Source organism: Onychomys torridus, chromosome 7 (genome assembly GCF_903995425.1).
Source record: "Onychomys torridus chromosome 7, mOncTor1.1, whole genome shotgun sequence".
Taxonomy (NCBI): domain Eukaryota; kingdom Metazoa; phylum Chordata; class Mammalia; order Rodentia; family Cricetidae; genus Onychomys; species Onychomys torridus.
The window spans coordinates 97,152,997-97,168,722 of NC_050449.1; the positions used below are offsets into that span (position 1 = coordinate 97,152,997).

Genomic DNA, 15,726 nt, shown 5'->3' on the forward strand with positions numbered 1-15,726 from the left:
TCCCAGCACTAGTGATGGTCTTTCAAAACTATCACCATAGCAACTAGAATGGTCACATCTGTGCCATCTGCCAAGCGATTATCAGGATTGGGAGATCACATTCCCTGTTGTTGAAGTTGCATTATTGGCTTATTTTCTGAGAGGCCCTCCAGTCCATTTGTGCTCTTTGCTTTATTCCTACAGCTCCTTTGCTGCTTGTGATTCTTTCTTCTGCCATGTTGGATGAAAAATGGCTATAGGATTTGCCAAGAGAAGAAGGTAAGAGAGTCAGTGATAATGAGCCTGACAGCTTTCTGGACAGTAATGAAAGAAATGGTAGGTACTAGGGATTGGACAGATGCATCAGTGAGTAAGAGCCCTTGCTGTACAAGTGTGAGGACCTGAGTTCAAATCCCAAGCACCTATGTAAAAAGCTGAGTGTGGCCCGCGTGTTCCTTTAAGCCCAGTGCTGTGGGGGACAAGCCAGAAGGACCACTGGGGCTTGCTGGACTGCAGAATAGCTCCAAGTTCAGTGAGAAATCTTGTCTTAAAGTCATAAGGAGGAGAAACAGAAAAAGACATGTGACAGCCTCCTGTGTCCTCTGAGCATGTGTGGGAAAGCAGCACATACATGTGTGCACGAACCACATGCACACTCACATAAATACACATGCACACACATCAAGGACGGGGGGTAGGGTGGGGAGAGAAGATAGATAGATAGATAGATAGAGAGAGGAACTCCTCAAGCTTTGTTTCCGGTGGCTTTGGCTCACTGAGAGTGGTGTTAAAAGCACAGGCTATAGATGTGAGTGCTTGGTGTTTAACAGGGCACCGTGGGGCTCGAGGGGTGGGTGGGGATCTGAGTGGAGAGCTGAGTGTATATATCATATACTTTATATAATTATGTAAGGTAAGTTTTAGTCATTTCCCTAATGACTTCCTGGATGGTGCCAGGTATGGAGGTGCTTGATTGGACCATGACTTACATGTAGTGAAGGTGGAGTAAAATTGTTCACAGAAAATGAAATCTAGATGTGACTTCTGCTTTCCTCTTGTCTCGGTTCTTCCATTTTAGATTAGGAAATTAAAATTTAAGTCCAAAGGCCAGTAGATTGTCACCCCACACCCCGTGTACTTTTCTATCTGTGTTGACACTTACAAAAGTTGGAGAGGGCTGAGGGCATGGTTCATTGGTCGAGCATTCTCCTAGTGTGCATGAGGCCCAGGGGTTTGCATTCAGCACTACACCAAAAATTAAATAAGTAAAAAAAAAAAATCATCATTTTATACCGGCCGTGAACAGCCCTTATAAGTCTAAGAGATCATAATTTCAAAGTGAAGATAATACAAACTGTATAAAAAGCAGACAGTGAGAGTTGGGGAAAATGAACGATGAACTTGACTCATGGGTTTTTCAGTTATTTCTCTATATGGAAATTGGGAGAAAATGACCCGAGCTGTGCTTAAAGTGAATGATATTACAGGTTTGGAGAATCAAACGCCTCACCTGAAGACATTTTGAATATGGATATCTGTTATGTGTGTGTTAGATGTACAGGTAGGAGTCTGTCAGTTATCAAACACTGGGTTTGAATTGCTCCTCAGAGAGAGGAGAGAGAGAGAGAGAAAGAGAGAGAGAGAAGAGTTAAGTTTACTGAACAACTAAGGTCATTTTCTGTGGGCCCTCTACTTCCAGTCTAGCATTCTGAACTACCTAGTGTGGTCTAACCTATGTCTGTCTGGTCCCACTTTCTCTTCCTTTCTTCTTGTAGGCATAAGGCGGATTGGAATTTGGCTTCTTGTTTCTCTCAGGACCTGCGTGAGAGGGCAGGGAGGAGTCCTGTGGTAGCCCTATGAGCAGCTCACACCCCAGCTCGGCGACCAGAAGACCTATCTAACCTGCCAGCCCTGCACTCTTCCTCTGGGACAGTGAGCTCACACAACCTCTAGGCAGGTTCTGAAGGGAGGGTGTGCACAGGACAGTGCCCACAGGGCAGAAGGCCATCCTGAAGGTGCTGCCTCACTGAAAGATGTCACTGGAGGTCAGCCGTCCATTCAGATGTTCCGATACACGTCTCTCTGCCAGCAGGGCCCGTGGCGGATGAGGGTAAACAGCAGTATCACTAGGATACCAGATACCAGGCAAAAGGTGATGGCAAGGATGACCCTCAGGACTGCAAAAACAAGAAATACACAGATGGGAAATTAATACGTGAATATCACAACACCCCCCCAAAAAAAAACACCCTAAAAAGTAGATGAAAATCATATTCATTGTTGACTTTTGGCCTTAATTTAAAACTTAAAATGCTTTATTTCATGTCCAGCAATGTATTTTCATTACTTTTGCCTTCTTTGTCCTGCTTTTCTGCTTGGTGAGACAGGGTCTCACGTAGCCCAGAAGGGCCTTGTACTTGTGATGTAGCCAAGGATGAGCTGGCTTGAACTCTTGAGCCTCCTGCCTCAACTTCCCAAATACTGGGATTACAGGTGTGTGCCATCATGTCTAGCTTTCCTGCCTTGATTGTAAATTCTAGAGGAATTTCTGAAGCAGTCTTGGGTTCGGTAGAGTGTGGTGGGTAGAACCCAGAACTCAGAGTCAGGAGGGACTTAAGGTCTAGTTTCGGCATGACCTTTGACATTTGGCCTCAGCTCTTCACTGACAAGGGAAGGTAACTGACTAAACTATCCAAGGTCTTTTCATAGTGCTGACTTCTCTCCTTCTCTCTTCCCTTCCTCCTCCTTTCCTGTCCCCTACCTCCCATGCACTAGCTCAAATTTGCAATCCTATTGCCTTAAGCCTCCTCAGTGAATTTCATGTATTTTTTTTTTTTTTCTGAGACAGGGTTTCTCTGTGTAGCTTTGGCACCTTTCCTGGAACTCACAGAGATCCACCTTCCTCTGCCTCCCGAGTGCTGGGATTAAAGGCGTGTGCCACCACCTCCTGGCAAAGTTCATGTATTTTTAAAATTATCATTTAAATCTGGTCACAAGTTCAGAGGAAAATTTGAATAACTCACTTCAAGCAACTGACTAAAAGACATGGAATCATTCCATCCTTTAAAATTGATTTTTCAATAAACATGTTTTATGGAGAAACTGAGCATAGGTTGAGTGTGGGGAGCATTCATTATAAGCATAGAGTAGTGTGAATCTGTAATTATTGAGAAATATCTCTTGATAGATGATGATGAGTGGCCATGAGGAGATGCACAAGGTCATATTTCAGATGAGTAACTACTGCATTAGAGAGCTTTTCTCCCTCCACGAATTGCTCACGTAGCTGACATTACTATACTGGCTTTTTCCATCTCTCAGTGCACATCTTTGTTGTTGTTACTGTAGTTGTTTAAGACAGGGTTTCTCTTTGTAGCCCCGAATGTCCTGGAACTCGCTCTGTGGATCAGGCTGGCCTCCAACTCAGAGATCTGCCTGCCTCTGCCTCCAGAGTTCTGGGACTAAATGTATTCACCACCACACCTGGCCACACATCTGTTCATTGTACAAACATGGGGTGAGTTATTGGCTTAGGCAACGGGAAGCAAACATTTCTGGTCCTGATGTCTCATCTATAGGTCAGTAGTGCTCCAAGAACACAGATGAAAATCACTGGTTTAGCCTAACGTTGTTGCAGAGGGAGGAAAGGAAGAAGCAGTTCATTTGGTTAAGGCTCAGCAGATAATTTTATTGTCCTAGAAATACAGGATCTTATCAATCACACAACTACAAATCCATCTATTCACTAATGACTTCCACCTCCAGCTGTAACTTTGCTTAAGCGTGACTCATATGCAATCTGTACTTGGTATGTAGGAGTCTCCCTTACCTATGAATTCACTTTCTGTAGTTACCCATGGTAGTCAACTATTGTATGAATATATAAAGTGGAAAACTCCAGAAACAACTCCTAAGTTTTAAATGTTGCACCTCTCTGAGAACCATGATGGTATCTCACACTGTCCCACTCCATCCACTTGGGATGAGATGAAAATCATCCTCTGTCCTTCAAGTCTCTGCTGTGTATGCTGCCTACCACTAATCACACTGTAGCATCTTGTTTACCAGACAGTTGTCATGGGTCTCAGTGCCTGTGTTCAAGTAATCCTTATTTTACTAAATAATGGTTAAAGATACAAGAGTAGGAATGATGGAAATTGGATTCATGGAGAGAGCTGTAATGTATTTTCCTTGAGTTAAGGGTGAAAACATATGAGAGAGACAGACAGACAGACAGACAGAGAGAGAGAGAGAGAGAGAGAGAGAGAGAGAGAGAGAGAGAGAGATTTATATGCCCCCATCACGGTACATTTAAATAATTGTACTATTTTTGTTTTGACTTTGAGACCAGGTCTCATGTGTTCCAGGCAGCTAGAAACTGGCTGTGTAGCCAAGGACCACATTGGTTTTCTGATCCTCTGACTCCACCTTACAAGTATTGAGATTATAGGAGTGCATTATCACACTGGGTTTTATGTGGTCCTCGATTGTGTGAGGCAGGTAAGTGTTCTACTGGTTGAGCTACATCTTCAACCCTGCTGCATTCTGTTACCAGTTCTTGTTCATCTCTAACTCTGCCTAGTTTGTAAACTAACCTTTAGTGTAGGTGTACATGTACAGGGAAAAGCATTGTATGTACAGGTTGAGTACTCTCTGCTGCTTCAGACATCTGCTAGGATCTCAGCACTGAGGCTCTTGGAGGACAGGGGCTCTGTTATTCAATAGGTATTTCAACTTTAAGTTCAAAAGTAAAAGCTAAGACTCCTCCCCACAAATCAGTTTTTCCTCATAACCACCCTTTCCTTGGATGATGAAAACTCCCTTCCATTGGCTTAGGGGGAAAATGAGTCTTCTTTGGTTATTTTCCAAATATCCTACACCCAATCTGTCAGGAAAGCCTGTCAGTTCTACTGGGGGAAAAATCTAGAACCTAATGGCTCTCCCCATCTGTGCCACCACCCTGCTTTGAGCTATCCCACCACTGTCATGGCCTCTTGGCCTATCCTCGGCTTTTGTCCTTGCTTCATAATCTGTTTGAAACACAGCAGTCAAATGCTTCCGTGCCAAATCTTGTCATGCTGCTCCTTCAGGTGAAGTCTGGTGTGGATGGATGGATGCTCATGTCCATCAGAGTGGGGGCTGAGGTCCCAATGACGGCTCTTCCAACCACATCATCCTTCAAACAACCCTTAGCATCCCTGCTTGGTGCCCTTGCTTCAGCTTTTAGAATTGCTGGAATACTCTTCCTACAGACCCCAGATAGGTCACTCCTTTACTGTCTTTGCTTAAGTTCATCTTTTCAATGAAGTCTTCTCATTTCAAAGTTCCATTCATAAACCGTACTCCACTTCCTTTTGCCAACAGGCACTTGTGATCTGAATCTTTCAAAATACTTATTACATTTATCATTTGACTCTCATTTCTTCTAATTGACTATTCATTTCAGGACACAAGAACTTTGTATTTATGGATCATAGATCAGTACCTGGATATAGGTATTAATAAATATTAATGCCAAAATCAGTGACCTAAGGACTGAGAGTGTGGCTCGGTAGAGTGCTTGCGTAGCATGATGATAGACCTGGGTTTGCCTCCCAGTACTGCATCGATTGGGTGGAGTAGAGATGCACTCACAATCGCATGCCTCAGGAGGCAGGGCCAGGTGGGTCAGAAGCTCAAGGACATTCTTCTATTACATAGGGAATTTGAGGCCAGCCTGAGATACACAAAACCATGTCTCAAACACAAAACAACTCTCCTCAAACACCCCCACCAAAAATGACTTACAACTCACAAGCTGTCAACTTTTAGTCCAGTGTTTTTCTCATGATCAGGATGCTGCTTAGTGCCATGAAAAAATCTAATCAATTTTAGAAAAGTTAGAGCCTAACAGTTTATTAGAACTGTAGATGGAACTGAAATAAAGTTGGAGAGAACCAAATAGAATTGAAGAAGGAAAGGAGACTAGATAGAAATAAAGAAGAGAGACAGATACTAATGATTTACATATATATCTATATGTATAGCTTGTCTCAGAAAAAAAAAAACAAAACTATTTTCATGGGGCTGGAAGTGCTGACATGTCTATGATCCTATCATTTGTGATGCTGAAATAGAAGGGTTTTAAGCTCTTGACCAGCATGGGCTATAATAGTGAGTTCCTGAAAGGGTAAATCTATTTTCATGGGTAGTTTCCTGAATTTAAAAGTTTGTTTTTTTTAATTAACTCATTAATGTTGGCTATCCTATTACAGCAGTCCCATGGAATAAGCATCCCCACGCTTTCCTGCAGGGAGCACATATCCTGGACCAGGTAGGCTAAGGGAGATGCTGAGACCCACAAGCTCTACTCCTGAGAAACTCAACATGTGAGTCCTGAGAAAGACAATCATGTAGTAGTGTGACCCATAGTGAAATGGAGGTGTCACTGGTGCCATTCCAGCAGAGAAAATTGCAAAAAGGGAAAAATTGGAAAGCTTATGAAATTTGAGATGATGTGTAGAGGGAATAGGATTTCACATGAGACAGAAATTGTTGCACAGGGCATGTCTGGGACACGATTAGTAAAGCACAGGAGTCAGGGTGGGGTGAGACTTGATATGTACCTTGTGGCTCAGTTTTTAGGTTTCTGGTTTAGTCTTGTTCTGAAACACCTGGAAATGACCAGCAATTTTAAAGATTGGGAGAGATGAGTTCTAGTCTGTGTTTAGGTGATGTCATGATGGTGGAGGCATGGTAGGTTTGGTAGAGAGCCATTGAAATATCTCAGGCCAGATAACGGAGGCTCAGAACTAGTTGTGGAATGGGGACACAGATGAGGGAACTAGAATGCTGGTCAATCCTGTAGTTGAGCTGAAATGTATTGGTGACAGACTAAACACACTGGTCAAGGGAAGGATGTGGCTGAGATGATCTCATGGGTTTCCATTGTGACTGGGGATGGACACCACAGAAAAGGGCTGGTACAGTCTATAGGAGGGAATGACCTTTATTTTTAAGTGGGATTGAGGTGAGCTGTTCTGTGGATAGAAGAGGCCAAGAGGTAGCTGGAAACAACAAGTCTGTAATTCTTCACTTAGATGTGGCAGTAGGGATTGGAAAGGTAGAGACAGAGGCTTGTGGTGAGCATGGGATGAGGACAGCAACTACAGGATTTTGAGATGCAGTTATTTCAGGGGTTGGTGGGAGGAATCTGTCCAAAAGAAGCTGGACAAGGGCCTTGAGAGAACAAACACACAACAAACAAAACTAACCAACCAAACAAAAATCCTCAGAAAGACACGCCCCCTTTTCTGTCTTTACCCGCCATCTTTCAGTACTGAGGGTTGAACCCAGGGCCTTACATATGTTAGCCAAGCACTCTTTCAATGAGGTAAATCCCTACCTCAAACTCATGATCATCCTGCCACTAAGTGCTGTAATTTCAGGCACATACCACACCAGCCTCTATGTGATGCTTTAAATTTTTAAAATTTAATTTAAAATTACATGCTTGTTTGAACTATAGAAGACTTTAGAAATTTGACAGCATTATATGTTCTAGAAGCTGAGAAATGACAGTCATCATTTATTCCTTATTGCAAAGAGCAGGGGTTTAAAAAGCATGCTAGGGCTGAAAAGAGGCCCCATCACATGGAAACACACAAAAGCTGCTGTGGGGGACGTCTTGACACAATCTTTCTTTAACTGGATATATAGCCAAGGATGGTCTTGAATTCTGGTCTTCCTGCCTCCATCTCCCAAGTGCTGGGATTACAGGCATGCACACACCATCACACCTAGTATTTTTGCAGTGCTGGGGATGAAACCCAGGTATTGCTGTGTGCCACATCAGCACTGAACCCTACCCCAGCCCCACCTCTCTCGTTCTAGACCTTGTTCACTGTAGTAGCCTTTAACCCTGCAAGCCCTCAGCCTCCTTTCTACCTGATCTGGTCTCTCACTGAAGCCAGGCCCTTTCTAAAACAAGAAGCCAGTGGCAGCATCAATCCTCCACCCAAAACTTTTCAATGACCAGAACAATTCAGCTTAATCTAGGATGCACTCAATCCTCTTCCTAAAATGTCCCATGCTGTCTTCAGTTTTCTGGACTCCATACTTTCTCTCTCCCCTTTGTCTAGGACATTTTCCTTTCTGCTCAGCTCCATCCCATCCACCTGGCTGACTCCTTTTCTCTCTCAGGCTCCTGTTTAAACGTTAGCCCATTAGGGGAAACTCTATGACCAGTAGGCTTAGTTGATTGCTTCTGTGGTGTGTCCTTCGTGTTGCCTGTATGTCCTTCATCACGGTGCTGCTGTGTGGCCGGGGCATGTTTCTTAACTCTTTCCCTGCTTGTCTTGTCTGTCTCTAGGGTTGGGTGTTGGTTTGGTTGGCAGGGCACAGGCTTGATCATCTCTATGAATGCCATGGCTGCCGCCAATGAGGGAAGGAGTAGGCGTGGGGTCAAACCACTGCATGCCAAGTGATACTGCAAGTGTCAAGACCTTTAATGATGGAGGAGAGATGGCCCCAGAAACTGAAGACTGTGGTGACAGGGTGTTTTAATCAGTTGACCTCACTCTTGAGGGATGAACTTCAGTGCTGGGAGGGACATTACAGAGAAGTCTCTTAACTATGACTGTGCTAAAAACAGATGCCAAGTGACACAGATTGATTGGTACATGGGTTTGCAAAGAGAGCCAGTGATTGGGTCTTTAGAAAGCAGCTCCATTTGAGATTCATTCATAGCTTCTTTCCATTATTACCAACCAACCAACTTAGAGTTCCAAAAGGAAGTAAGGTTGAATCTGGAGGGTCAAACAATTATTCAGTCTGCAAACATCAACTGCAGGGTTGCCAGCACCTTGTACATACAGGATACTTCTATATAATTTTTTGTCTTGCTTTAGGTATTGGCTTTCTCAGAACATTTGTTCTGTATCCCACTCCCTGACCCCTGATTCTCTCCCCACCCCAAGATCATAATTCAGCTGTTAGAGCTATTTGTGGATTGACCTTTGACTCCTATACTTTTTATTTGATAAGTTAGGTACTAAATTTGGTGGTCCTATTAAAATGATATTCAGCAATTACCACCTTCCATGCTTAGCTTGTACTGTATAGTACCTATGCTAAGGCAAGTGCTCGTCCAACCCAGTGGTCATTTCCTATATCAGGAATGTTTCCACTTTTGCCTCCCACCTCCAGCCTTACCCATTGAGACTTTATTGAATAGTGTAGTCTAGTCCTTTTTCATTAGGGAGTTCAAATATAAAGTTTCTTTTTATTGGAGGTCACTTGTATCATAGACTCTTAAGTAGTAGACTATTTTAAGGTGTGTTACTTTTGTTCATGTTGCATTGGTTTAACTCTGTGAAGCTGTGTTACTGTGTCTGTGTAAAACACCTGATGGTCTAATAAAGAGCTGGCCAATAGCAAGGCAGGAGAGAAGATAGGTGGGGCTGGCAGGCAAAGAGTGTATAGAGAAGGAGAAATCTAGGAGGAGAGATCTGAGATCTAGGAGCCAGAGAAGGAAAAGGACTCCAGGGGCCAGCCTCCCAGCTTCACACACAGCAAGCCACAGAGTAAGAGTAAGACATACAGATGTTAGAGAATGGGAAAAGCCCAGAGGCAAAAGATAAACGGGTTAATTTAAGGAAAGCTCACTAGAAACTAAGCCAATCTAAGGCCAGGCATTCATAAGTAAGAATAAGCCTTTGTGTATGAATTTATTTGGGAGCTGGGTGGCGGTCCCTCAAAAGAGTAAAAAAGAGTAAGAACCCAACAATACTCCTATCAAGCTTTCTGCTAGATAAAATCAATAGGGTGTTGGCAACTGGAATCTGAAGCAACCCACTGGTTTGTGCCACTCGCTGATTTCTGTGATGGGCAGCTTCAACCAACTTCAAGCTACCAGAGAGAAGTCGTGGAAGTCAGTACCAGGAAGAGACACATTTTTACCCTTGAATCTGCACAGGATGCTGCAGCACGGCAGCCATTACATTTTCTTCTGGTTGATAGACTCTGCTGCTTAATCATATTTCTCTGCACTTGGGTATGGGATTGCCAAGGGTGCTGTTTTGAGGGTGAAATTCTGCAGACATGCTGCAGAGAGGTTTAACAAGAGACAAACTGGCTGGGAAATAAAGCACAGAGTGGGCTAAACATGACTCCCTGACTGCTGGGTATTGTGTCTAATAAGGGAGTGTCTAATAAGATAAGAAGGGGCTTAGGTGGAAAGATAACTAATTATACACCAGTCAGAAAATATTTATTGAACACCAAACAATGCCCTCTACCAGCTCTCTGAGGTACAGGACACAACAGATAAAATTCTTGCTTGGTAGAACTGACGTGTTACCTTATATTTCTTGTATCCTATAATTCTTGCTCCTACCATAACCCATATAGTTACAAAACATGCCCTTGTTCTGAGTCAGATATATCACTTCTGTAACATATTATAAACTTTCCAAGGGTGTTTTCCTGCTAAGTTCTATCCTGAGTAGATGAGACAGAACTAGCTATCCACTGCTTACCCTTTATCTCAAGTAATTCAAACTATGTTTTAATGTAAAAATTAATTTAAGTCAATTGAATAATTTTGTATTATCTTAATACAGTCATGCCTGTTATATTAGAACACTCCCCATCCAGGTAAAGAGAGAGTCCTTATGTCAACCACAGGAGTTGCATTCTAATGAAATACACATATACACACTCAACTTTTCGAAGCTCATTATTAAAGTATTTCCTTTGGACTTCCTAATAATAATGACTTTACCCACCACTTTCCACCTGCCTCACTACTAGAAGACATTCACAGGTGGAGATGCTGCATGGCCCCAACAGCACATATTTACACGAGGGAAAGTAACACAAAGAAGCTTGTCAACCCATGTCTTGGGTTATTCATTCCATAACCAACCCCAGAGAGGGTGGCCGTGATGTAGATTCTGGCTTCCAGAGGAGGCCACCTCCAGCAGCCGTCTCATCTTTATCAAAATAAAGCTCTGTTCTGCTGCATGGCCAGTCAAGGCTCTGAAGGGCCATCCAGGCACGGTTTCTTCTTGCGTAGGGAGCAGCGGTAGTAGACCAGGAATTTCACTTAGGGCCTTGGAAGGTACCAGAATCAAAGCCTTGAACACTCCGTTGTCCTCTGAGCAGATTTTGCAGCCACACTCAATGTTCCAACATTGAGTTTTGGATTGGGAGGCTTCTCTAATACTCTCATTTTGTTTTAGTGGTGGGTGTGGGTGCGTGGGTGCATGGGTGCATGCGTGCGTGCGTGCGTTCATACATCTCTTATGAATCAGCATTAAGTCCTGCATCTTTTAGCACTGGAGTTTTGGGAGACGCTTGGTGGAGCCCTCTCACCTCTGAGGTGCTGTTTCTGATTATCTTGCTCTTGTCTGGTTATTTATTGGCTACAAAGTGCCTTCCAGGAGCTGCTGTATGGACACCATATATGGAGCTTTCTGGAGAGCTTGACTTTTAGTTTCTTTGAAAGGAATGTGAATGGACACAAAGAGGTTTTTATTTTTCAGTTCTGCTACCCAGTGTTTTTAACGTACATATAAAATCTGACCATGCTAGGCGGGGTGTGGAAAACTCCTCCAGGTGTTTCTGCTGTCTCATTATTTTGCCTTCCTTTGAGAGAAGGCAGGAACCGATGAGCACAGCCGTTGTCGGGTAAATTAGTCCTTTGCACATTAGCCTAGGGTTAGCGGCTTCTTTTTCTTGCTTGTACACTAACTCGTGGGCTTTGTTTGAAACCCATTTTACTTCAGATATTTTCAGTGCAGCCTTATTCCATCCCGCTCAAGCAAAACCTGGGAGTCCTTCATCAATAGAGTTCTTTGGGCTCATCACGGCGCCCATGGCAGCCCCACCATTTGGACCTAACTCTTACTCCTGATTACACTGGGAACTGGTTTTCTTTCACAGCAACACTGAAAGAAAGACCAACCAAGACAAGCATTAAGGCTAAATATAGAGCTAGGAGTTGCTCAAGGTTATCAACCCAAACTCATTTCCTTCCAAGCTGGGGGTAATGGCCAAAGAACTTTCTGGAAAACCCTGTCACTTGAGAAAGCACCCTGCACTTCCTGCTGAGCTCTGGGAGCTCACTAACCGGAAATGTCGCCAGTACCTTGGTGATTGCTTGTTCCCATACACTCCGTGGACCAGTCCTCGGGGATCACCGGGTCCAATAGCCCTGCAAACTTCTCCAGAGGGCAGCTGTGGGTGCAGCCTGGCAGCGTGAGTGGGTAGGGCTCGTGCTGGGTCTCATTCCGATAGTACATCTCCACAAAGTGCTCCCTGGTGCGACAGGCAGAGGACAGAGCTGTTAGTTCTGCGATGCTAAGTTGTCCTGTGGATTTTTTTTTCCCCAAGCTACTGTAACATTTCCCTAAGGACCGGTGGAACTGGGAGGGCTGGTTTGCTAGATGCACCGGGCCTGGAGAGTGGGGACCAGCATCCTTTCATCAGAGAAGATGGTTAGCAGAGCTGCTGGGTGTGACTTTGAGTAAGAGTGAGGATCTACTATTTATTAAGGCACTTTATTTTTATATATGTGTATGCCTGTGAGTGTATGCCATGTGTTTTGTGGGTACCCATGAAGGAAAGAGGGCTCAGAGCTGGAGCTGAAATTACAGGCAGTTGTGGGCTGCCTGATGTGAGTGCTGAGGACCAAACTTGTGTTTTCTGTGAGAGCTGTATGTGCTCTTAACTACAGAGACCTCTCATACGCTGTTTTTCATAAATTTCATTTGTTTTTTGAGTACCTCCTAGCTCCTGTTGAATACAGGCACTTAATCCTTGGTGTAGCTTTCTTCATTTTTGTATTGTGGGAATGGACTGTCCTAATTTCTTACCTCTCATATTAAACCTGCATCACATAGGGTCCTAAGTCAGACACCTCATCTTAAGACAGAGGTTCTCAACCTGTGGCTCACAACCGCTTTGGTGGTTGAACGACCCTTTCACAGGGGTCCCCTAAGACCATCAGAAAAACACGAATATTTACATTGTGGTTCGTAACAGTAGCAAAATGACAGTTCTGAAGTAGAAATGAAAATAATTTTATGGTTGGGGGTCCCTACCACGTGAGGGTCTGTATTAAAGGGCCACAGCACTAGGAAGGTTGAGAACCACTGTGCTACAAGGACAAAGGTCAGCGCAGGGGAGGTGCTTTTATCTTCCATGTTCCCATTTGATCTCTGGGTAAGGAGACTGTTTCTCTTTGTAAACAAGAGAAGTTTTTGCCTTCCAGTTCCTGTTAATGGCAAACTATAAACATGGATAAAGCATTACTGATTTCTAAAGGGAGAATGTGAGGATCTACTGCGATGCTGGGTCTCCCTTCTCATAGTCTGTCCCTTGGATGCTTCTCATTTGCTCCTCCCTCCCCCCCTCTTCTCTCAGGGTTCTTTCACTCTTTATCTTAAATGTATCTCTCCTCTTCTTCAGCAGTAAACACAGAAGTGAATACCATAAAACAATTGGGGCTATGCCAACACTTCAGAGAAAGTTCTCTCGGAAGAAAATGATATGCGTTCAATTCCTGAGTCATTCTAGGTAGGACTCTCCCTGAAACTCACTTCTTCTTCTTCTTTTCTTTTTTTTTTAAACCAGAGCTGAGGACCGAACTCAGGGCCTTATACTTGCTAGGCAAGCACTCTACCGCTGAGCTAAATCCCCAACCCCGTGAAACTCACTTCTAAAAACAAACTCCCGGAACCTTGAATGGCCCACACCAACCTGTTTGTGGAAGTCACTTACCAATGAAAGAGTCAGGAGAGAAATTCAAATGGGATTTAATGATCTGTCTCATTATAATGACCTCACATTTCAACTTGAAGATGGTGTTATAAGCAAGCCTTTAAAATATCACTTTAAAGAGGGAACATAGTGACTGCAAACATTCATTTATTAGATATGTTTTTGTTTGTGTATATGTGTGTATACACATATATGTATGTGCACACACCTATGTGCTCATGCGTGGAGATCAGAGGTTGAAGTCAGGTATCTTCCTCCATTGCTTTCCTCTTTAATTTGGAGACAGGATCTCCATCGATGGATGTGGAGCTTGTTGTTTTGGCTGCACTGGCTGGCTTTTGATTGCCAGGGTCTGCCTGTCTTTGACTCCCAGCACTGGGGTTGTAAACACACACACACACACACACACACACACACACACACACACACACACACACACAGTTTTTATATGGGTGCTGAGGATCTGAATTCATGTCCTCATATCTGCATTGCAAACACTGTATCCATTAAGCTATCTCCCCATCCTTTGAGATATGGTTTTTAAAACTCCCTAGTATGGAATGAACTGATACTTATATCTTGGAGTGACTTTTTCAGTAACAGCAGCTCTTTTTTTTTTTTTTCTTCAAATGGCCTTGTTGACCAATATTCTACCAAAAATCATGATTATCTTTCCAAAGACTAGAATTATGGCTCAGAAGTGACTGAATTTCTTAGACCCCCTTGCACCTTGGTGGGATCAAGTGTGTCATTTTAAGTAGTAAAGTATGAACCAAAAGGCCACGTTTTTGGGGGGCTGGGGTACTTGAGAAACCTCTTGCCCTTTCCACTTACTAATTTCTTTGTACAAGTCACCTGCCGGTGGGCAGCTCTCAAAGATGAAGGTCAAAACCTGAGTGCCTAGACCCGCTGAATGTGGGTGACAGTTGTGTGGCTTGATCTGTCTGTGGGGTCCCTGACAGCAGGACCAGAACTTATCCCAGGTGCATGAACTAGCTTATTGGAGCCCATTCCCTGTGGTGAGATACCTTGCTCAGCCTTGATACAATGGGGAGGGGCTAGGCTCTCCTTCAACTTGGTTTGCCAGACTTTGTTGACTACCATGGGAGGCCTTACCCACTCTGAAGAGTGGATGGGGGTAGAGTGGGAGGAAGGTGAGGAGGCGGGAGAAGGGGAGGGAGGGGGAACTGGGGTTGGTATGTAAAATGGAAATAAATAAATAAATAAATAAATATATATATTTTTAAAAAAAGAAAAAAAAACCTGAGTGCCTGATCATCATCTTATGACATCACATCAAGGAGAACCTGCCTTGACCTAATGATCAGCTATCCCCTACACTGGAGTATTAGATACACAAGAGATTATTTTCCATTGTGTGAAGCCTCTGAGAACTAGTGCAGATAGGAAAGTTAATTTTATGAATTAATATATCTGCAGAATAGTTTCTAAATTGGATCAGGTGGTGGAGATACAAACTAAAGGCACACAAAAATGGATAAAATTGTGGCATAAAATGGGAACATGGAAGAGTACAGTAATTTAATATACTAAATTACTTTACATAACCTATGGTTTTAAACGTATATGCCCAATTAGAAAATCCTTGAACTGTAGCAGGCATGGTGCTGCATGCCTGTACTCCCACCACACTGACCCAAGAGAGGAATATTGCAAGCTGAAGTCCTGCTTGGGCTACATTGAAAGGCCCTCTTTCAAAAACAACAAATCCTTTAAGGACACATGCAACCATGTCATTTATGGTTTCAACAGCTTACATATGTAATGGCTAGCAATTGAACACCTTCTCCCTTTGTGTCCCTATCTTTTCTTCTTTCAGGGGAAAATATAGGCTGACTCTGAATCAGGATTAGGTAATAAACAACTAAAGCATATGCTAACTTGAACCCTCCTGTTCTAACTTAAAAGCAAGCAGTCGAGTTTAACCTTTGACTCTTCCCTGGAGTACAGATAAGGATATCC

General features: G+C 43.4%; 1 protein-coding gene across 1 annotated transcript in view; it reads right to left on the reverse strand.

The window, feature by feature from the left end:
- Nucleotides 1–668: 668 nt before the first annotated feature.
- Nucleotides 669–15,726, reverse strand: part of Acp3 (acid phosphatase 3) — a 49,048-nt gene continuing 33,990 nt past the window's right edge. The window contains exons 10-11 of the mRNA XM_036192861.1: nt 12,110–12,279; nt 669–2,156 (exon numbers count right to left, since the gene is read on the reverse strand). Of these exons, the coding sequence (XP_036048754.1) occupies nt 2,038–2,156; nt 12,110–12,279 (289 nt within the window). The 3' untranslated portion in view covers nt 669–2,037. The remainder of the gene's footprint in view (nt 2,157–12,109; nt 12,280–15,726) is intronic.